The 22,492-nt window shown below is 43.8% G+C and overlaps 1 protein-coding gene across 4 annotated transcripts in view; it reads left to right on the plus strand.

Moving 5' to 3' along the window:
* Window positions 1-22,166, plus strand: part of MBOAT2 (membrane bound O-acyltransferase domain containing 2) — a 113,113-nt gene extending 90,947 nt beyond the window's left edge. For all 4 annotated transcript variants that reach the window (XM_030844504.2, XM_060309448.1, XM_060309447.2 and 1 more), the window contains 8 exons: window positions 958-1,012; window positions 6,151-6,334; window positions 10,351-10,543; window positions 10,916-11,019; window positions 13,250-13,314; window positions 14,615-14,747; window positions 17,373-17,524; window positions 20,125-22,166. In XM_030844504.2, the coding sequence (XP_030700364.1) occupies window positions 958-1,012; window positions 6,151-6,334; window positions 10,351-10,543; window positions 10,916-11,019; window positions 13,250-13,314; window positions 14,615-14,747; window positions 17,373-17,524; window positions 20,125-20,350 (1,112 nt within the window). In that variant the 3' untranslated portion in view covers window positions 20,351-22,166. The remainder of the gene's footprint in view (window positions 1-957; window positions 1,013-6,150; window positions 6,335-10,350; window positions 10,544-10,915; window positions 11,020-13,249; window positions 13,315-14,614; window positions 14,748-17,372; window positions 17,525-20,124) is intronic.
* Window positions 22,167-22,492: the final 326 nt, after the last annotated feature.

Here is a 22,492-nt window from a genome sequence, read left to right on the forward strand (position 1 = left end):
GAGTCCTAAGAGTTAGACTCTGGTTTCTTCAGAGATTGAAGGAGGATTCTCTATAGGACAATCATTTATATGTAGCCTGGATGGATTTGCAGCCTCCTAGTATCCATCACCCATCCTGTGCCACCTGCTCGGGAAGACCCACAAGAATTTTCGAAGTGTGTTGTTGCTTCTTAGACCTCCTCCGGCCTTTAAACTGGGTTTAAGATTTAGCAATTTGAGGACTTCCCTGGTGGCGCAGTTGTTGAGAGTCCGCCTGCCGCTGCAGGGGACACGGGTTCGTGCCCGGGTCCGGGAAGATCCCACATGCCGCAGAGCGGCTGGGCCCGTGAGCCATGGCCGCTGAGCCTGCGCGTCCGGAGTCTGTGCTCCGCAACGGGAGAGGCCACAGCAGTGAGAGGCCCGCGTACCGAAAAACAAAAAAAAAAAGATTTAGTAAGTTGATGTGTAATCATAGGTAACATTCTCCTGTTTGGAGGAAAGGTAAAGAAGTGGTTGGAGATGGTATACTGAGTTCAGTTTCATTCCCTAGAGTCACGTAGGAGTGAGGAAATCCTTCCTTGCTTTATACTGTCCATACCATTGAGGTTAGTCATTGGAATCGTCCAATAATAGAAACATTTTCATGCCTCCTTTTGAAAAGTACTATTAAATATGCTAGCATTGGGGAACTTTTAAATGTAATAATACTTTCCTTTAGAAAAGAGTCAAATTAGTTCCCTGACATGTGTTATTTATTTTGCCCAGAGCTGGACGTGTTTGGTTATATGATGGTCCTTTCACATGATTGAGCCTGTGTTGTAATAAGAAAGGGACTAGTTATACCAAATAGTTAGGCCAAAATTGGGATTATAACCTGAATTTCGAAGGAGGAAAGTAATGCAAGTGTGAATGGGAAGAAATACCATTCTTTTCTTGGGAGAAATCATAATTGATAAATTGCCTATTTTTATTTCTCAGGGATGTTTCGAAAGGATGAAGAACTGACTCCATCACAGAGAGGCTTAGCGGTAAGGTATGTGCCTTTAAATCGTCTCCTGCCGAGGTTCACGCTGTCCCTGCTGGGGACACACACTTACTCATGGCCAAGGCTAACTTGTCCTCCTAGAAGCTCTTAGTTCATGAAAACCAAACGATCCTCCGTCTGCACGCCTCCCGCCACAAAATCCGGCTGGGCTGGGCCTCCCTTCTAAGACTCCCACAGCACCTTAAGTATTTCATCATACAGCAGCACCTCCTGTGCACCACAAGGCAGCTACGAAGTCTTCTGTCTCTTCTGCGAGGCTCTGAGTTCCCTGAAGACAGGAAGGTTGTTTGGTCTTCATGTAGTAATTATGAGTCATAATCACAGCTACCATTTATAGACCAATGACCTGATGGCAGGTGCTGGGCTTAGATGTGTTAATATAGCACAGAGACGCCATGTTTGGAAATAATGAAGAACCAGCAGGATATTCTCATTGGTACTTGAGGAATTCACTGTGGGAGAACCTGCTCCTTGTTTACTGTGCGTCCTCTGTGGACTCAGCTGAGGAATAGCTTAAGTTCTTGGCAGGGCCTATCTTAATCTAATATAATTAGACGTCAGATACTCAATTTACCTAAAGAAGAACTTCCCACAAGCACCTCGTTTCCTGTAAATCTGGAACTAATAGTATATTCTTGGCTGTCAGAAGAATGAAATGGTTTGTGTAGTAGGAAGGCCCTACCCTCAGTGCTCACCTTTGATCCCAGCTAGTACGTCTTGAAGATCTTCTTATATTTTCCCCATCTTTAAAATGATTTTATTTTGATATTCACTCTAGCCAGTCTTTATATATCAGCGAATATGCACTTGAATTTATTTAGCTGCTAAGAGGTTAGTTTGACCTGGGCTCTGTGACCTGTATGAGTCCTGGGTCCATCCCAGGAACCGCTCGTCAGGAGCCACTCAGCCCTGGTCCCCCCTTTCCCTCCCACACGGCCACCTGGCAAGACCCCAAACCCGGTTACATTCAACTCTCCGCCTGCCCGAACAGCAGAAGAAGGCAGAGTGGAAAAACGTTGTCTTGCTGATTGGAGTGTTTCGGATTTGTTACCCCAGGTTTAAAACTACGGAGCTCAGTATTAACCACAGTTCCCCTGCCTCCTCCCCGCCAGCCACTCACTTTCCACCTGCTGCAGCACTGGGAACAGCGTCCTCCTTTCTCCCCCACTCCCAGCACCCCGTCCCCGACACGCACGTGGGATGGTGTTTGCTTTTTGGAGAAAATAAGGCAACTCTGCTTCATTCTGCGACCGCCGAACCTACCAGCCTGCCTGTGTCTGTAACAGAATACTCTCCTTTCCTTCCCAGTGCCACGTATACACCGTCCGCAGTCCAGCCCAAGGCCAACTTTTCACGTCAGCGCTGAGTCCAGTTGCTTCTTGAGTACAAAACTCAAGGATTTTGCTTCTTCGGTTATCCCATCTTGTGCCTTGTCGCTCATCCGTTTTTCCCCCCTGTGGGCTCATTCCCACCAACTTAAAGGGAAAAGACTCCTTGACCTCACAGCCCCTTCCAGCTTCCACCCATGACTCTCCACTCCTTTAGAGCAAGACTCCTTGAAGGATTTCTCTATTCTTACTTCCTCATCTCCTTTTCTCTCCCCAACCCACTGCAGTCAGGTTTCTGTCCTTGATGCTTGTCTGCCACCATTCTTTCAAGGTTGCCCTTCACCTTGGCGGATTTAATGGTCCGCCTCGGTCTGTAGGCCGCTCGACCTCTCAGCACCGCGTGACCCGTTGGCTCGCTCAGTCCGTGAAACACCTTCGCCGCTTACCATCCGGGCCACCACGTGCATCTCACCGTCCTCGTGCCTCACCGGCTGCTTCTCTTGGTCTCCTCTGCTGAGTCCCTCTGCCTCACTGCGAAGTGTTCCTGTGCTGCTGGGCACATCCTTGGACTTTTCCATCTTCTCCGGGCGATTGCTTGCCTTCCATTGGCTTTAATACCGTCCACGCATTTGAAGTCTCCTATGTTTATATCCCCATCCAGCCTCTCTCCTGGGCCCCGGCCTCGTATGTCCACCTGCCATTGCAGCATCCAGGTGTGGAGGGTAAACAGTGTCTCAGATGGAACCTGTTTGGAACAGAACTTCTGATTTCTGTGTCCCTTGTCCCGCACCCCAACCCCATCTGTTCTTCCACCGTTACTTCCCTCCCAGCTGCCTCGCCCTCTACCTGGTCCACTGACATCACCGCGGCCTAACCTCGCTCTCCACCTGGTCCACTGTCCGAGCTTTTCTGGCTGCTCTCCATTTTCTCTCCTGCCCACCCGGCAGCCAGAGATTCTTTTACTACGTATTGGATTATATTATCACCCTCTCCTGATGAAAACCCTCCCGTGGCTCCTCATGCCATCGAGAATAAACTAACAAAGGTCTGACGGCCGCCTGGCAGGCCCCACAGGAGCCGTAGCCTCCTTTCCTCCCTACTCAGCCCACCCGTCACTGCACAGCCCTCCCCTCCCGCACCCTGTAGCCCTTGGCACTGCTTTACTTTCCTTCATCATGTGTATCACTGTCTGATGTTTTATAATATATTTATGGGGATTGTCCCTCTCCCTGGCCCCCACTTGTCAGCTCCAGGAGGACAGACCTTCGTCTTCCTTATCATTACATTCCCATCTCCTCAACGGCAGTTTGCCCTGGGGTGCTTGTGGGCCCCAGGAGACATTTGCCAATGCCAGGGACATTTTTGGTTGTCACTGAAGGAGAGGGGTGGTGCTACTGACTTCCGCCGGGTCAAGGCCGGGGATGTGGCTAACGTCCTACAGTGCACAGGACGGTCCCCTTCAACAAAGAAATATTGTCCCTAAATGTCAGTAACGCTGAGACTGAAAAGCCCTAACCTGGGATGACGCACAGTTAATATCAAATAAGTATTTATGGAATGAAGAACGAATCTTCCACTTGATGTCATAAATAGAGTATTACGGTTATACTTAGTTCTCGTTTCATAGCACGTAGTATAGTTATCTGCCTCTTTCCTAACATGACTTGTCATTTGTACGTCAGCAAGTTTCATGGTTCAGAATCATCTGTCCTTGAAAATTGTGATACATACTTGGACACGGTAAGATTGGGATGCGCCTTGACAACCTGGCATTGTTCTGGTCTTGAAATAAGTGGTGTTGAAATGGGGCTCTGTTGCCTGAGCACAGGGGCTCTTCGGCAGCTTTGTGACGACGGGGCGCTCGTCCAGGTGTGCGAGGTGGTGAGAAGGCCCTCTGTTACATGGAAAGAGCTACAAGAGAAAATCTGCCGAAACATTTTGCTCCCAATCACTCGTGAGCCCTCAAGAAAAATTACTTAACGTTCCAAAAACTTTTAAATGTAGAAAAGTAATTCAGGAAAAAATTTTTAAGGAGTTTTGGCTAAGGGGTGACCTAGCTGAGTGTCAGTTGGGCCAGAAGCACTGTTTTCTCTTTGTTTCATTTAATAAAAATATACGTGAGGGGGTTCCGTCGACTCCTCTTGGCCGTAGAGACTGTGCTTTTTTAGGAGATCGCCTGTCATATTAGAGAGGAAGACAGGGCTGTAACACGTTCAAGAGCCTACTTACTCTCCCCGGGTGTAGTTGTGCTTTTATTTGTGGTAGTTTATAGCTGTCAGTGGATGGCAGACTTCACAGATGGAGCTGGTTTTAAAAAATAAACTTCTGATGCATTTACATGATAATATACATGGTCTGCATAATCTCCTACGTTATTAACTGGTTTTCTCCCAGTTACCTGCATTGAGAACCGGAATGCTTCGTACACTTTAGACACTGTGCGCCATTTGGACTGACCTGAGAGCAGTTGAATTAAAAATGTTGCAGTAGGGTTTCCCTGGTGGTGCAGTGGTTGGGAGTCTGCCTGCCAATGCAGGGGACGTGGGTTCGAGCCCTGGTCTGGGAAGATCCCACATGCGGCGGAGCAACTAAGCCCGTGTGCCGCAACTACTGAGCCCACGTGCCACAACTGCTGAAGCCTGCACACCTAGAGCCCATGCTCCACAACAAGAGAAGCCACCGAAATGAGAAGCCCGTGCACTGCAACGAAGAGCAGCCCCCGCTCGCCACAACTAGAGAAAGCCTGCATGCAGCAACGAAGACCCGACACAGCCAAAAATTAATTAAAAAAAAAACATTGCATAACATCCTTGATTCCTTTCTCCCTTGCGCCGCACATCCGGTCCATCAGCAGACCCCAGGGCTGTCCTGCCAGAAGGCAGGCAGACGCTGCTACTCCGCGGCCCCAGCCCCGTCACCTCCCCCTGGAGGTCAGCGGCCTCCTGACTGGTCTTCCCCGTCCACCCTTCTCTGTCCACACCCAGGGGCTAGAGGGATTCTTTCAAAACATAGGTATTTTAAAAGCCGACCGTAGTTTTTCAGCACATTCAGAATAAAATCCAAGGTTCCCTCCGCGCCTTGCAAGGCAGGCCCCTCACCTCGGCTCGCTGACTCCCTTCCTGCCTCTCTGCCTGGCTCAGCCCGCCCAGCCACACGGGGCTCCCTGCTGCTGGCCCTGCCCCCGGCTCAGGGCTTTTGCCCTCATCGTTCCCTCTGCCTGGAGCCCTTGTCCGGGACATTCACACGACTCGCACGTCTCCTGATCAGAGAGGCCTCCTCTGACTTATTAATGTAACAAAATGCCCCCTTCTCCTTGCACATAGCATCTCTGAAGTTATGTTATGTATTTTTTTATTGTTTATTTTCTGCAGCTGTTCCGTAAGCTCTATGAATGCAGCGTTCCCCTGTTTGATTTACTGCGGTATCTCTAGACCCTGGAGCGTGTGTGTAGTAGTCGGTGCACACGTAGATTTGTTAAATGAGTGAACGATTGACTAGTAAGAGATGATTCTTCCTGCCGTATCTTGTCCTCCTCGGGTTTGTTTCATCATGAGGAGTTAGGTGGAGACCCTTCGTAGTTGCTCATAAAGGCCTGTATGGAAACTCTTTTATCCAGAAATACTGTTGCGCATTCCTTCATCCTGAACCTTTAAATTCTCATTGTTTGGATGCAAATGAAAATCAGAGCTAGTTTTATTTTGGAAATGCTAAGAGAAGTGAGGATGGAGAAGATCATTCCTGTCACATTTTCTGGAAGCGAACGTTCCCTCTCACATATTGCGTGTCTTTTCGTTGCAGACGCATGCCGAGCCTTCTGGAGTATTTAAGTTACAACTGTAACTTCATGGGAATCCTGGCAGGCCCACTCTGCTCTTACAAAGACTACATCACTTTCATCGAAGGCAGATCGTACCATGTGACACAATCAGGTGAACACGGAAAAGAAGAGATACAGTATGAAAAGACAGAGCCATCTCCAAATGTAAGGTCATGAGGTTCACCTGCAGCCTCTCTAACATGTATTGATTAGCCTTGTTTATTTCAAGATACTAATGTTTTCAAGTTTTGAGTTTACCCATCTTTTTCTTTAAAAACATTTTTCGAGGTAAATGACACCTCACACAGTACCTAGTGGTGATGCCTGGTAGAAGTACCATCATGACTGAAGAACAAAAATCAGGTTACTTTAAAAGCTGTGCTGCGTTCCTTAGTGAGGATAATGCTTTGTAGTCATGGAGTATTTTACAGAAAAGCCCGTCTCGTGGATCTGGCCGAGCCTCATTTTCCAGGCTTTTTCCTTAGCTGTACCTTACGTCTCTCCTCATGCTGACCATTGCCAGTTGAAATCTTACGCCTCTTTAAAGGCCTGCTTCAGATATCACCTTTTCCATAAAACCTTGTCCAGTTTTCACAATACAGAAGATAATAATAGTGAACACTTTCCCAGCACTTTCAGCCCCAGGACAGTCTTGCGGGGCAGACGCTTTATTCTCACGACTCCGCGTATGAGGAGGCTGAGACTCAGAGGCTAAGTAATTTGACCAGGGTTTCCAGGGTGGCAGTGGGAGAACCGGAATCCAAGCCCAGGCTGTCTGAGCCTCACACCCGAATGTCATCTTTATTCCTTGGAACAACTGATACGTCTTGTCCGGGGAGCCCGTGCGGCTCTGTGCAGGCCAAGTTCTGCTGGATTTGATCTGGTAGAATCCAAAGGTCCATGAGAAATAGGCCAGTCAACAAGTCTGTGAGACAAGAAGGTGGGGCTAGGGCTTCCCTGGTGGCGCAGTGGTTGAGAGTCCGCCTGCCGATGCAGGGGACACGGGTTCGTGCCCCGGTCCGGGAAGATCCCACATGCCGTGGAGCAGCTGGGCCCGTGAGCCATGGCCGCTGAGCCTGCGCGTCTGGAGCCTGTGCTCCGCAACAAGAGAGGCCGCGATAGTGAGAGGCCCACGCACCGCAATGAAGAGTGGCCCCCGCTCGCCGCAACTAGAAAAAGCCCTCGCACAGAAACGAAGACCCAACACAACCATAAATAAATAAATTAATTAATTAAAAAAAAAAAGGTGGGGCTAGTATGCTTTCTCTGAATGTGGGGTTTGGAGCAGAGGACCAGCTCCTTGCTAAGTTATTATGAAACAAAGAGTGAATGAAGACGTGCACTCATTTGCAAAATCTCTCGTATTTTCTCTTTCGTGCCATGCAACTCATTGTGTTTTACACCAAAAAGATGCTCTCGTCTTCACAGTTTCCGTTAACTGGCCAAGTGTTAATTGATGAATGCCAGCTCAAACTGGGACGAGAAACTGGGTATATTCAGATCTCTTCGCTGACTGTTTTGTGTCAGGCTGACCACTTAACCCTTCAGAGGCCTCACTGCCGTAGGAGGAGCTCAAGGTACTTATAGACAGCTTCTATATCCCAGAGGTTTATTCTAGAATACTGAGAAGGGAATGAAATTAGGAATTTAGGAAATTCCTAGTAAGGAATTTAGGAATTTAGGAATTCCTAACTAGGAAATTAGGAATTAAAATGCTAGACTTAATTTTGTAAAATGCTGGAAAAATATCAAGTGCAACAAACATATAAGTAGTGGTAAATCAAACCCAACAAAAAACAGTGCAAAGTTGTGTATTACTTCTGTCACCTCACTCTGAATTTTTATGGGATTTGCTCTTAGAAAACATCACTTTCCTCCTTCAGGTCATGGACATCATAAATAAGAGATTGTTGACAATAGCAAATACTCTTCATATATTATCTCACTGTTTTAGTATATTTTAAATTTAAATTCCATATGTACATAGTTCACACAAACAGTGGTAGTTATTTACAGATCACTTAAAGGCACTTAGAAACTCTTTGTGTTGTGAGTGGGGTGTGTAGACTCTTTGAATCCAAAGTGGGTCAGTCAGGTACCCAGAGGCCCCTTTGTTGGGGGCCTCCCAATTGTCTTTATCTGCGTTAGTTAAGATACAGGTTTGGCTGCTGAACCAAGGACCAAAATAACAGGAGGTTAAACAAGGTGGAAGTTTATTCTTCTCTTACAGGACAGCTCAAGTGTCAGCGGTCCATGGGTAATATGGCAGCTCCACGGGCGGGGGATCCAAGCTCCCGTTTTGGCCATCCTTAGGGCGTTTCCCTCATCCTCATGGTCTGAGGATGGTTCGCCACAGAAGTTGTCCGTGTTACTTGTGACCACATAGCTACGCTCAACTGCAAAGGAGGCTGTGACGTGTGGTCTTTAGCTAGACTTCACCGTGCGCAAATAGAAAATCCATTGCTATGTAAGAAGGGGGGCACGTCTCCTGGGGAACACCTGTCAGTCTCTGCTGTGATGCCGGTAGGTCTTTTCTCTGAGGCTGTTTGGTTTCTTGAGTGCGGGCTTCTCCCGTCTTCTGCCCCGGGTGTTCAGACTTGACTGCTGGTCTCTGGAGCTGGGAGGGAGGGGCTGCGGACATCGCCTCTCGGGATGCATCCACCACAGGCTCGATTCATTCCAGCCCCACTCTGGACCCGTGTCCTGAAGCCTGGCTCTTTTCTGGTTAGGCTTACCTGAGAGTTAACTTCTGGCCTCCTGCCAGTATGGGGGAGAGGAGGCTGAGGGAACTGGGGTTACACCTGGCTTCCCAGCTTCAGGCCCCCTCACCCCTGCCTTTCAGAGTTCCTGATCCCGCATTGACTTAGCTTTTTGGGGGACTCTCGTTGGTGTGTGTGCCAGCTGGTAGTTGAGATCAGGTATATGTTACTTTAACTTGTTTTAAACTGAGACCTGGAAACTAGTGTGTACAGTCTAATGGCCACAGTACTTCTCATTATGTTACTCAAGTGATGTATCCGATTTTTAGGTTCACATATGAGGTCATTCGGTTCATCTCACTTCATTTACAATTATAATTTTTCCCTAATTACCTGTTGCAAATTCAGATGTGTAGGTTAGATATTTTGGAGGTAGGAGTGAAGAAAAGGTAGCCTTACTTTACCGGAGGAAGCTTTGAAAGACGACCAGGAAAATGAGAATAAGAACAGTTGCAGCGAAGAGCCCTTGACCTTCCAGCGCCTCCTGACAATACGTAAAGACTTCGAAAGTGCAGGAATCAGGCATGTGCTCTGACTCTCGCCTTTGAGCCTTTCTTTTTGGCCCCATTACAGAAAGTGTTAAATACGGGTGTTCATCTGCAAATAACTGTAGTTAATTGGAATATTATTTGATTACTGTGCAGGACACTAAATCCAAGTATTTTGTTACATTCTTTCTTCTGGATCCAGCCTTTTCTTTCCTGTTTCTTTACCTCTGTGGCCTGTATAATCTCCTTTATGTTGAATCAGATTGAAATAGTCTAGCCTACTGAAAACATAAAAACACCATGAGTTGGTGTTTTTCAAGGTAATTGAACCTTACCAGAATAAAGCTTATCCCTTTCTTTCCATCAGAATCTTTATGCAGATCTTTTTGTTTTCTTGGGTGTGGCTCTTTTGGTTTTATCATTTGAACAAAATTGCTTTAAAGAACTTTCAGGTTTAAAGAAACGTGAAAGTTGTTTATTGTAAAAATAGTTTTCCATGAAATACTTAGAATTTGGAAAGTAGGGAAAAAGCACAATGGAAAAAATAAGCCGTGTGTGTGTGTGTGTGTGTGTGTGTGTGTGTGTGTGTGTGTAGTCACGTAAAATCCACTACCAAAACTTACTAATGTTAACATTTTTACGTAGTCACCCTATACACCTGTGTTTGCTTTTAGTTTTTCTAAGTTTACTGAAAGTCCTGAAAATACACATTGGGGTTTCTAGTGTGATTTGAGCCATAACCCAGAGGCAGTCATTAGACATAAGGCTTCATGTGTTCATACTGAGACGGTGGCGGCTTTAAATGCTGAGCACGCCTGAGTTCAGGATTTTGGATGGAGTTACAGGGTTAATACTGCCTTCAGGAGGAGTTATGTGGCAATAATACGTAAATACGTATCGATTAAGTTTATGAAGAGTCTCGTCTTGCTTTCAGGTGGCAGTTATTCAGAAGCTCTTAGTCTGTGGACTTTCCTTGTTATTTCACTTGACCGTCTCTAAGACATTACCTGTGGAGTATAACATTGATGAGCATTTTCTAGCTACAGCTTCATGGCCGACCAGGGTTATCTATCTGTACGTCTCTCTTTTGGCTGCCAGACCGAAGTACTATTTCGCATGGACGTTAGGTAAGTGACACATGAATAAACCTTCGTGTCAATGTGTGGAAGTATAAATCTTACCCTGGTGATAGCCGGGAGAGTACCCTCTTGAGAATATATAGTTCAAGACCAATGAGAAAAACTAGGGTCATCTATTCAGGAGAAGCAAACCTTATAGTTCATGTCCTACATATAAGGATAGAACCTAAAAACTGTTAGGAGAGCCTAAAAACTGGATCAAGGCCCATTTTATTATAATATCATATAAAAATGAGAATGAATCTACTTTGACTGTTTAAGAATTAAAGATGATAGTATATGATAACGTACATCTTCTGGGAGAACACAGTAGTTTGTTACATAGGTTTCTAATAGTTTCTTTTCCTTTGTGTATTACAGCTGACGCTATCAATAATGCGGCAGGCTTTGGATTCAGAGGATATGACAAAAATGGAGCAGCTCGTTGGGACTTAATTTCCAATCTGAGAATTCAGCAAATAGAGGTTAGTAAATCATTAAGAAGTTGGTTACCATATGACACTTTAAGTAGCATAATTTGCCTTCATAGGTTATGATGTGATGTCCCAACAGTGGTACCGAAAGATTTGTAATAATAATACTCATTCTTTCAATCAGCCAATATTTATTGGTCATCAACCATGTGCCCCAGGCCCTGGGGAGCCGGTGAATAAGATCAGTACAATCTGGGCCCTCCTGGAGCTTTAATCTAGTGGGGGTTCCAGGGATACAGGAAGATTGGCTGTGATCAGAGAGGTATAGGGCGTTTCTAAGATAGGAGGCCAGCTTAGACTAGTGAGGTGATTGAGTGTGTGTGTGTGTGTGTGTGTGTGTGTGTGTGTGTGTGTGTGTGTGTGTGTGTGTTAGGAGGATGGGGCTATGTCAGGCAGAAGGCGTCGCCCTCCTGAGACAGTGACCTATTAGGAGGGTGCTGTGTAGGCCCAGCATGATGGTGGCCTCAACCAGGGTAGTGGCAGTGGGGCTGGAAAGACGTAAACACACTGGACAGTGTTTAAGAGACTCAGCAGAACTTGGTGATACACTGGAATCAGCAAGAGAGAACGAGTTATGAATCATGCCCAGAGGTCTGGTTTAGACCGTTGTGTTCACCGTGGTACCTTTCACTGGGGTAGCAGTTGTGGGACCACAGGAAATACAGGCCTGATCAGGTCTCTAGATCCTTCTGCTGTTAGAAGGGACCCAGAAGATAGAGAAGTAAGTTAGACACCAGGGCCAGAAGCAGGGAGTGCCATAGGACCAGTGACCCGATTTCCTGCACAAATGTATGGCATGGGAGAAGTGGGGGGCAGAGAGGGGCTGTTACACATTAAAAGAGACATCAGCCAGACGTGCCATATGTTTGGATCCTGACTGACCCCACCAACTGGAAAACCATGTTTTTAAACCGTCAGGGGTATTTGAATACAAAATGGATATTGGATGATATTAAGGAATTATTGTTAATTTGGTTAGACCTGGTCATAGTTTTTTTTCTTTTTTTCTTTTGGTCATAGTTTTTTAAATTTATTTATTTATTTTTTTGTAACATTATTTTTTAAAATTATTCTTTTTAAAAAAATATTTATTTATTTGGCTGGGCCGGTGTTAGTCGCGGCCTGTGGGCTCCTTAGTTGCGGCATGCAAACTCTTAGTTGTGGCACATGGGATCCAGTTCCCTGACCAGGGATTGAACCTAAGCCCCCTGTGGTGGGAGTGCAGAGTCTCAACCACTGGACCACCAAGGAAGTCCCTGATCATAGTTGTTTTTTGAAGGTCCCTATTTATTGGACATAAATTCTGAGCTATTTACAGGTGAAATAAGATGTCTGGTATTTGCTTTGAAATGCTCTTAACAGTGTCAGTAATAAAATGGGGAAGGATAGGCGAAAATGGATAATTGTGGAAATTGGGTGATGAATATATGGCCGTGTTTTAATGTTTTGTTCATTATTGCCAACTAAGGAGGTTTTAAGACTTTTTTTTTCCTAATCAGGCCCCATGAAATTTTAATAGCACAGATATATTGTATATCTCTTTATATCCTATATGTATATATGTGCCTTATTCATAAAAGAGTAAGATTTTTTGCCTCTTAAGAAGTTTTCATCCTCAGAGTTTGATGAGAGCAGTAAATAACGGACCAGAGAATCTAAAGTGGTGAGAAGTGCAGAGCCAAGGAGGGATGGTTACACAGGGAAGGAGTAGCGGCCAGGAGACCAGAGCTTCCCTCTGAGATCGGAGGGTGGCATTAGTGGGGGAAGCTTGAGTGAGGCACTGGAAAGGTAGGAAGATGTGCAGACCACTCCTCCAGGGTAAGCAGGTCCTGGGAGGCCAAGACTCCCAGCAGCTGGGGAGGGGGGCACTGAAGGAAGTGAGGCTGCACCTGATGGGGCGTCCAGTCTGGCCCCCAGTGAATGGCCGCTGAAAGGTCATTCACCTGCTCCATCAGGAGTGTCTTTGGGATAATTCCATGGCAACCCCTGTAAGTGTTAACACACAGGAGAAAATGGTGAGAATCCATTTACCTCACAGATGTTCCCTCCAGTAACTCCTTTTATAGAATGATGTTACTCTATTAGAAAAAACGGCGTTAAGGAAAGAGATCGTACACTACCATCATTGTCAAGTAATGTACTCTTAGCACAGTAAGATGTTACTTACCTTTAAAGCTTCATTATTTTGTTGGCCAAAGAAGAAAGTTCCTTTGTTTTTCAGATGTCAACAAGTTTCAAGATGTTTCTTGATAATTGGAATATTCAGACAGCTCTTTGGCTCAAAAGGTAAGCTCCCTCCAGAACCACCATCAGCTGAGCGTTGGCCTCTAGTTCCTTTTTTTTTTTTTTTTGACCTCTAGTTCTTGAGGCTGAGCTTCACTGGCTTCACATTCTTAACTAAATTAAATTAACGCTGTGACCTTGTGTTAACCGGGAAACAGAGTTAAGCAGGGTGCTACCAAGTCAGAGAACTATTTAGGCGTGAGTCATGAATGTAGCCACCACTGACCTCGTAGCCTGCCTTGAAAGGTGCCCACCAAGGTTTGAGATCACCAGTATGTCCCTCATTCATGGGAGATTTGGCCAAACAAAAATGCCTACACAGCCACCGTACGTATGCCCTAGATTTTGCACAACGCTTCCAGTTTTAAAATATTTCAGGACAACAGACCTTTATATGTTGGGCACAGGATGCAGAGACCCAGCCTCTGCAGTGGGAGGTCACCATCTTGGTACAAACTCGGCAGTCATCTCTATGCAATGCCCCCTGTCGTGACGATGATGAGGGAGTGAGTGGGAAGCATGCGAGAATGAGGGGCAAAGAGGCGCCTGTGCTGAGAATTATGAGGGCTTGTCACGTGCACACGGGGAAGGCAGAGGACCGATTACAAAAGACGGAGTTAGGACACCGCGCAGAAGCTCCCAGTCGTCCTTTCTCCTTGTTCTTGATGGGACACACTGCCCGATCTTGAGTTTATTTCATAAAAGACTGCTCCTGTGATGGGAGGGCTCTAAGCACCGTTCTGTGTAAAGAAGCCTTCTTTTGTCATGTCCTTTACTCATGACAAGTTCAATCCCTTTACCTCTTGAAATATCCAAAGCACATTATCATTGCTTCCTGGTGCCTTGCAGTCTCCCCAATGGGTGCAGATTTGCCAAACTAACCTGTTGTGTTATTTTTTGTTGTTATATTTTAAATTTGATACCTTACGAAAATCTTATTTTCATCTGAGTTCTCTACCTGTGACAGGAAAACTTTATACTGAGCACAGCCTACTTCCCAGAAGACTATCGTTAGATCAGTTGAAAGTTCTAAATGTTACTAAAGAAAATAATAAAATAATGTAAAATAAAAATAACTTTTATATTTGTTAAAGTTCTTCTGTACATAGCATGGACTCCCAAACACTAGAAATGATCATTTTGGCCATTACGTGTACCAGTGAAAAGATGGAAATGAAATTTCTTTTCATACATCTGATCCCTAATAGCTATAACCTCCATTTTCCTAGCTCCTGACCAGGAATAAGAGGGATCGTTGTGGACTTGATAAGCTCTAATCACTCGTGTTTTCCATGGTTTCCAGGGTGTGTTATGAGCGCGCCTCCTCGAGTCCAACCATCCAGACGTTCATCCTCTCTGCCATTTGGCATGGGGTGTACCCGGGCTACTACCTGACTTTTCTCACGGGAGTGGTGATGACGCTGGCAGCGCGAGCTGTGAGTATGAGTTCCTTCTCATCCTGCAGTGCTGGTCACGTGACCTGGTGTCAAAGGCCCAGTGAGCCTCTTACCTACCGGGCAGCCTTGCTCCTTTGGCCAGGTCAGTGCTGCAGGCTGGCTGGGAGGTGCGCCTGGCAGGTGTGTTGAGTGTGCCTCGCGGGCTGCGCGCTCGGCTCATCTGGGAGGAAGGCCCGGCCCACAGAGGCCTCCACACAGTGTTCCTCGTTGTCACAGAATCTTCGGAAGGATTGCTGAAAACTGGGTGAAATAGAGATGACCAGACGCGTAGGTTTATTTTAGAGATGTTTCCTGAAAACTCCAGCCTTTGAGTCCTCTTTTAGATGAAGAGGGGACCGTGGCCAGGCCTAGATAACGTGGACGGGCCATTCCCCATGGCGGACACCAGTGCGAAGCAGGCCGCAGGTCTGTAGGGTATTTGAGACCTAGTGTATCATCTGGGAAACAGTTGAGGAATTAGGTTGGTGACATGGGAAAGAAGGGGGGCAGTTTAGTGTAAGTCCTTGGAAGTCAATCGGAGGCAAGTGACGTGACAAAAACAGTGTTTGAACAAGCTTCTTATGTCACTTACAGGTGAGGTGGCTTCACTTAACAAACTAGCAGATGTTTATTGTATTCAGTTTTAAGGTACCTTGGAGATATATGAGGTAAATGTCAAGAAGTATTAACTAAAGGCTATTCTTCTGTGGTTTGTAGTCTAGGGGCATAAGGTGTATGTATGTATGTGTGTAGGTATCTGTCTGTATGTGGGGGTACATATACCACAAGGCATATATGATAGATTCCATCGCTTTTATGGATGGTAAGTACCTTAGGTGTCTAGAGGGAAGGAAATCCTTTTTGGTTGGGTTGACTAGAGGTGGCCCCAGTAGGAAAGTGTGCTTGGATTTGGGCTTTGAATGATGAGTTATTTCAGTAGTGACTGAAGCGTAATGGGGGAAGAAAATGCCTTTCTAGGTGTAGAAATGACATTGGCAAAACCAAGTTAGGAAGTGTGTGGTGTATTTGGGAATGACGAGCAAATCTGGTTGAAGCAGAGCCTTCATGTATGTCTAAAGGGTGGATGATTCTGGAAAGGAAGAGGGCAGGGGCGGGGTGGGGCTGGAGAGAGAGGAAGAGGCCAATAATAGAAGAACTTGAACAGCAAACTGGGGAAGAGCCTAATCCTCATTCTGTCCCACATCAGGGAGTCAGGGAAGGTAGATGAGGGTGGAGATGGGATGCTGAGAGCCATGCCTTGGGAAATGGATTTGCCCCGGTGGACAGAAGGGGAGAGAGTGCAGGTAGCTTTTGCCGCCTTCAGCAAGGCAGAAAACCTGGGTAGCATCCTGCCACTACGAGTGCTGGTCTGTGTGTGGAAGAGCCACTAACCTCAGACTGCATCCCCTCTGAAGAACTCGCGTGGCATCTCAGAGCAGGGCCACGCTTCACCTATAACCATATTAGGCGAAAAAAGCGGGGACACAAGAGAAAAAAATAGTGTTTGGTTAAGTTTGCACATTTCAAAATTGAAATGTTTTGACTGTTTTAGAAGCTAAAAAGTATTAAAATAGTGGTTATTAGAAAGCACTTTTTTCCTGAGAAGCCCTTCCCAATTTCCCCTAATGAATGATGTGTGTAATTGCCATTCATTTTAATAAGCGCTCTTTGACCTAAGCTCAGTGTATAATAGCTGTCTTTCACAAATGCAGAGGTTAAAGAATAGGAAGGATGTCTCCTTTCATTGTAGTAGAAAAACTGATCACGGAGTGAACCTTATTTACGTATAGGCAGACATTGCAGATTCGGTTCCAGACCACGGCAATAAAGTGAATATTGCAGTAAAGGGAGTCACACGAATTTTTCTGGTTTCCCAGTTCACATAAAAGTTATGTTTACACTATTGTGTAGTCTAAGGGTGCAATAACATTATGTCTAAGTATACGTACCTTAATTAAAAAATATGTTATTGCTAAAAAATGCTAACCATCACCTAAGCCTTCAGCAAGTCATAGTAATAACATCAGAGGTCGTTGATCACACAACACCATTACAAATATAATAATAATGAAAATGTTTGAAGTATTACAAGAACTACCAAAATGTGACACAGAGTCAAGAAGTGAGCAAATGCTGTTGGAAGAATGGCTCCAGTAGACTCGCTCGACACAGGGCTGCCACACACCTTCAGTTTGTAAAAACCGCAGTCTCTGCGAAGCATGATAAAGTGAAGCACGATAAAATGAGGTGTGCCTGTGCTATAGTTTACAAAATATGATTTAAGGAGCTCTAGGAAGTGTAATTTTTAACTTCGGGGGGGAACTTTTAATTTTAATACCACTTCAAATCTACAGAAAAATTGCCAAGAACTCCTATACGCACGCCCTTTACCCAGATTCACACATTTTGCTCACGTGCTTCCCCATGCACTCTCCATATTTTTTATACATACGTGTATTAGTTTTTTTCTGAACCAGATCCAGCTTTTCCCATAGTAACAGTATCATTTTAGATGCCCACCAGCAACGTATGGGAGTTTCGCTTATTCCACATCCTTGAAACAGTTGATATAGTCAGTGTAATTTTATAAGCAATGTTAAAGGTAAATATTTTTGTTTATTTCAGGTGAGAAATAACTTTAGGCATCATTTCATCGAACCTCCCCAACTTAAATTATTGTATGATGTCATAACATGGATAGCAACTCAGATAGCAATAAGTTACACAGTTGTGCCATTCGTTCTTCTTTCTATAAAACCATCATTTATGTTTTACAGGTAAGTGTTACTCTTAAAAATATGCCATCGGAAATTTTTAAAAAATTTTTAATTGAAATATAGTTGATTTACAATGTTGTGTTAGTTTCAGGTGTGTAGCAAAGTGATTCAGTTATTTACATATGTATGTATGTGTGTGTGTGTGTGTATATATATTCTTTTTTAGATTCTTTTCCATTGTAGGTTATTACAAGATACTGAGTACAGTTCCCTGTGCTATACAGTAGGTCTTTGTTTACCTATTTTATACATAGTAGTGTATATATTTTAATCCCAAACTCCTAATTTATCCCTCTCCCACCCTTTCTCCTTAGGTTACCATAGGTTTGTTTTCTGTGTATGTGAGTCTATTTCTGTTTTGTGAATAAGTTCCTGTGTATCATTTTATTTTATTTTATTTATTTTTCATTTTAATTTATTTTTAAAAGAAAGCTTCTTGCTCTTGGGTAGAATAGAAAAATAGTACCCTAGCTTGCTTTCTGCAGTTAAATGCATTGTCAGTTACTTTAAAATCTTAAACCAAGCAGTCACAAGTTTATTTATGGAATGATTAACACCACTCAGACCTCAGATGAGAGTGTGATTTACAGCGAGGAATATCAGCTGGGTAACCCTTGCTTCAGATCTCAAAGGTTACACTGGGCAGTAGAGCTCTTCTTCCTACACTTGGATGTGAACTAGATGATTGTGGTGGTCATTTCACGATATATACATATACCGAATCATTATGTTGTACATCTGAAACTAATAATGTTATATGTCAGTTATATCTCAATTAAAAAAAGAGAGAGACTTCAGACTAACTTTGGCCCACAAGCCGTAGTTTGCTCACCCCTGCTCGAGAGCCAAGGTTTAAGAGTTTATTTGTTAAAGCGGAGGCTTAAGAGTCACTGGGGATATTTTAGGGACGGAAGTAAAATATATCCTCTGATAGTCACCAGTAACGGTTGGTAAAGTCCGTGGAACATGAGTTCAGCGATAAGACTGCTAACTCCCAAAGGAAAGGAAAACTTAAAAAAGATGAACAATAATGAATATGATGAAGCAGTTAAAAAACAGCACAGCTTGTTCTTTATAACGAATTATTAATTCTCTTCATTTCCTCAGTCAAAAGATAATAAATTACTTGCATTTCATTTATTGGTTCCCTTTTCACTCTTTTATATTTCATTGGTACTTTTTCATCTCTACATAATAGAAATTGTTGTTTTTTTTTTTTTTTTTTTTTTTGGCGGTACGCGGGCCTCTCACTGTTGTGGCCTCTCCTGTTGCGGAGCACAGGCTCCGGATGCGCAGGCTCAGCGGCCATGGCTCACTGGGCCCAGCCGCTCCGTGGCATGTGGGATCTTCCCGGACCGGGGCACGAACCCGTGTCCCCTGCATCGGCAGGCGGACTCCCAACCACTGCGCCATCAGGGAAGCCCCAGAAATTATTGTTTTGAATTCCATATTTTGTTTATCTTCTCTCCCTCTCCCACCAAATTCCATTCCCCGCATAGTAGATAGTGGTATCTTTGAGATCAAAAACTATTTTCCATTACCCTAGCATTTAGAATGACAGCACAGAGTCATAATAATCATACAGGAAGACATAAGTAACTCCTACTAAAGTGTCCTTTTGAACAGAATTATTACGTATGTCTAAATGTGACTGAGCTATTGGTTGGATTTTCTGTCTCAGGATTTTCTGTCTCACGTACTTTGTTCACAGGCACTGGCACTTACAGCTATAGAACCAGGAGGTCACATTTGGTTTATATTTAATTTGAGGCATGATACTTCTAATAATATCTTTAATAATGTGACCTTTATTTTGTGACCTTTATTTTGTAACCATCAAGAAGCAATATTGCTTATCTATTACTCACATCACTGGAATATTTGTAACTTAATTAGGGACAGTAAATAGCAGGCAAGGCTATTACTGTCCCTTTACTACCTCCATACTTTGCTCAATATTTGGTTCTATGGATTTGAGAGGTTTTTTTTCAGATCTCTGCAGCTATTAATAAGTACATTTTGGTTTTTGTTCTACTTAGTCCTGGCCTTATGACCTTTACAAAGGAATGCAATATGATATCTAGTATGAGTGCTTTATAAATACCCACTGGCGTACGTGGTTAGAGTTTCATCTAAGGGGGATGGGTAAAAGACTAGTGTAGGGCTTCCCTGGTGGCGCAGTGGTTGGGAATCCACCTGCCAATGCAGGGTACACGGGTTCGAGCCCTGGTCCGGGTAGATCTCACATGCCACGGAGCACCTAAGCCCATGCACCACAACTACTGAGCCTGCTCTCTAGAGCCCGCGAGCCACAACTACTGAGCCCACGTGCCACAGCTGCTGAAGCCCGCACGCCTAGAGCCCGTGCTCCACAACAAGAGAAGCCCCCGCAACGAGAAGCCCGTCGATACAACTGGAGAAAGCCTGCGCGCAGCAACGAAGACCCAGTGCAGCCAAAAATAAATAAATTAAAAAAAAAAAAGAATAGTGTAGTAAATATAGACATCCTAGGTGGGGCTTGTGACATTTTGACAAATGTCAAATTAAGTCTTGTTAATTATCAGAATATAATAAAGTAAAGTTTTCCCTTTTTTTTTTAGCTCCTGGTATTACAGCCTTCACTCTGCTGGTATCTTAGTGTTATTGTTGTTACCGGTGAAAAAAACTCAAAGAGGAAAGAATACACATGAAAACGTTCAGCTGTCACGATCCAAAAAGTTTGATGAAAGAGGAAATTCTTTGGGACAGAATAGTTTTTCCACAACAAACAATGTTTGCAATCAGAATCAAGAAAGAGCCTCTAAACATCCATCATTAAAGCAATGATGGGGAAAGCACTCTGATGGCTACTTTTTGTCTGTTAACAGAAACCAATCTTAGCACCTTTCAAGGGGTTTGTGTCTGTTGGGAAAGAGATCACGTGGGGGGAAATCGGACAGTTTTACGTAGGGAATGCCCTGTATACCAGCTTGAAAATGGAGTGAAAGACCCCTCCCATGCCATGTCCCTGTGGGCCATGCCTTATCAAAAATGTTTCCATTATTTCAATGGGCACTCAGGACTTCAGCATATGTCCGTAGGGTCATAAGTGTGCCCTGCTGCTGAATGTATGTTGTGTATCCCAAGGCACTGAAGAGATGGAAAAATAATTGTGTCAATCTAGATGATTGAGAAAAATTAACTTTTCCAAATGAATGTCTTGCCTTAAACTGTCTATTTCCTAAAATATTGTTTCCTAAATGGTATTTTCAAGTGTAGTATTGTGAGAACACTATTTCAATATTAGATGTTGTATGCTGCACAGGAATTCCGGAGGAATTTGAACAGGATATTTAAGACTGTGGATACTTTAAAATGCAATAAACATCTCAGTATTTGAAGGGTTTTCTTAAAGTATCTCAAATGGCTACAGTATGTTGTGAAACTGTAAAGTGATGGATGCCAATTTCCTGGAGAGTTTAATTACCCTGTGTCAGGCAGAGAGCCCTTCAAGGAGGGATTTCTTAAACATAATTAAAGGTTGGTAATGTGATATTTTAAGCTATTTTTCTTAAAAAACAAAACAAAAAAAACAACAAAAAAAAAACAAGGGAGAGAGAGAGAAGATGACAAAGGAAAGAAGGAAGACGTGAATGAAGAAAGCACTGCGGGGGCCGGAGCCTGAGCCAGTGGCAGCTGGGACCAGCGCACACAGGTGTGCAGGGCAGGTGACCGATGCTCTGCAGACGTGTGCTCTTCATCCCTATTTATCTGAGTTCTTTGTGATTCTGTAAGACATAAAAGTTTAATAACTTTTTATTACGTTGACTTTTAAAAGATGTATCAAGCATAAATTATATAGAATGATAAAAGGATTGTGAAAATAATAGTGGGAGATTGCTTGAAGGTTTTGAAAGAGAAAAATCACTGAGTGAAATTACTCTCTAGCTAATCACTTTTTTATCCTTGACAATTTAATTCGTATTTGGGAAAGTTTTAGGAAAATGAAAACTTGAAGTCATTGGGTCTGAACCACCTCTGTAGAGAATAATATAAATTAGTTTCCAAACTCTTAACTTCTCACATAAAAGTTTTGCCACTAACTCTTGTTAATGAGTTTCAGATTATTTAAGTAGAAAAATGTGCTTTTATCTTATGGGCTGGTTTTACCATAATTAATTTCACCTGAATTGCTGGGTGTCTCCTTTAACCCCACAGTCTTGTGATGCTGCAGTAGCTGAAAGCAGAGGAGTGGGGTGTGATGCCAGTCTGGCATCAGGGCCACGGCCGGAGATGATGAATCACGGGCGGAAAGGGAGAAGGATGGGCAGGGCCTTCTGAGTTCACTTTTCTGTGACCCATCTTTTGTGGAATTTATTTTCTTTTTTGCCTTAAATTTTTAAATGAAATGCAAATTGTCTATCTATGATGAGTCTCTCTTTTTTTTGTCATTAATAAATTTGCAAATGAAGTTAAGGACAGAACAACTCTCTGGCTTAAGCTGTGTAGTATTTCAATTAAAGATGAAAGGAAAAGCAAATGTACTTGGAACTTTTGAGGTCTAATCAGCAAAAATATCAGTGTACCTTCCCAGAACTTTAGAAATAGCTTCCTCTTTGTTTATATGAAATGTTTTTATTTTTCTAAAGGTAATTTTTTTTTTCTCCACCTGATGATGTTAGCCATGCCCTGTTACCTCCTGGGAAAAGATGGTTTGCTAAATAAATTTTCTGTTTTCCCATGCATTGAATTTAAGCAAACTGTGGAATGTGAGAGACTAGAAAAGATTAATCATGGAAAGTATCTGCCCCCCACAATGTCTCCTCCATTTAATTAATGCTGCAGAGAATCTGATCACTATTAAGAAAAAGTAAACAAATGTAGAGGTTAAAAGACAAGTCTAGGCATGTCATAAGTGAAAATAAGAAAGTGCGTTAAAAACTTTCTTTTTGTTCAGCCTACCTAGCCATTAACAAATAATCATGATTT

Source organism: Globicephala melas, chromosome 12 (genome assembly GCF_963455315.2).
Source record: "Globicephala melas chromosome 12, mGloMel1.2, whole genome shotgun sequence".
Taxonomy (NCBI): Eukaryota; Metazoa; Chordata; class Mammalia; order Artiodactyla; family Delphinidae; genus Globicephala; species Globicephala melas.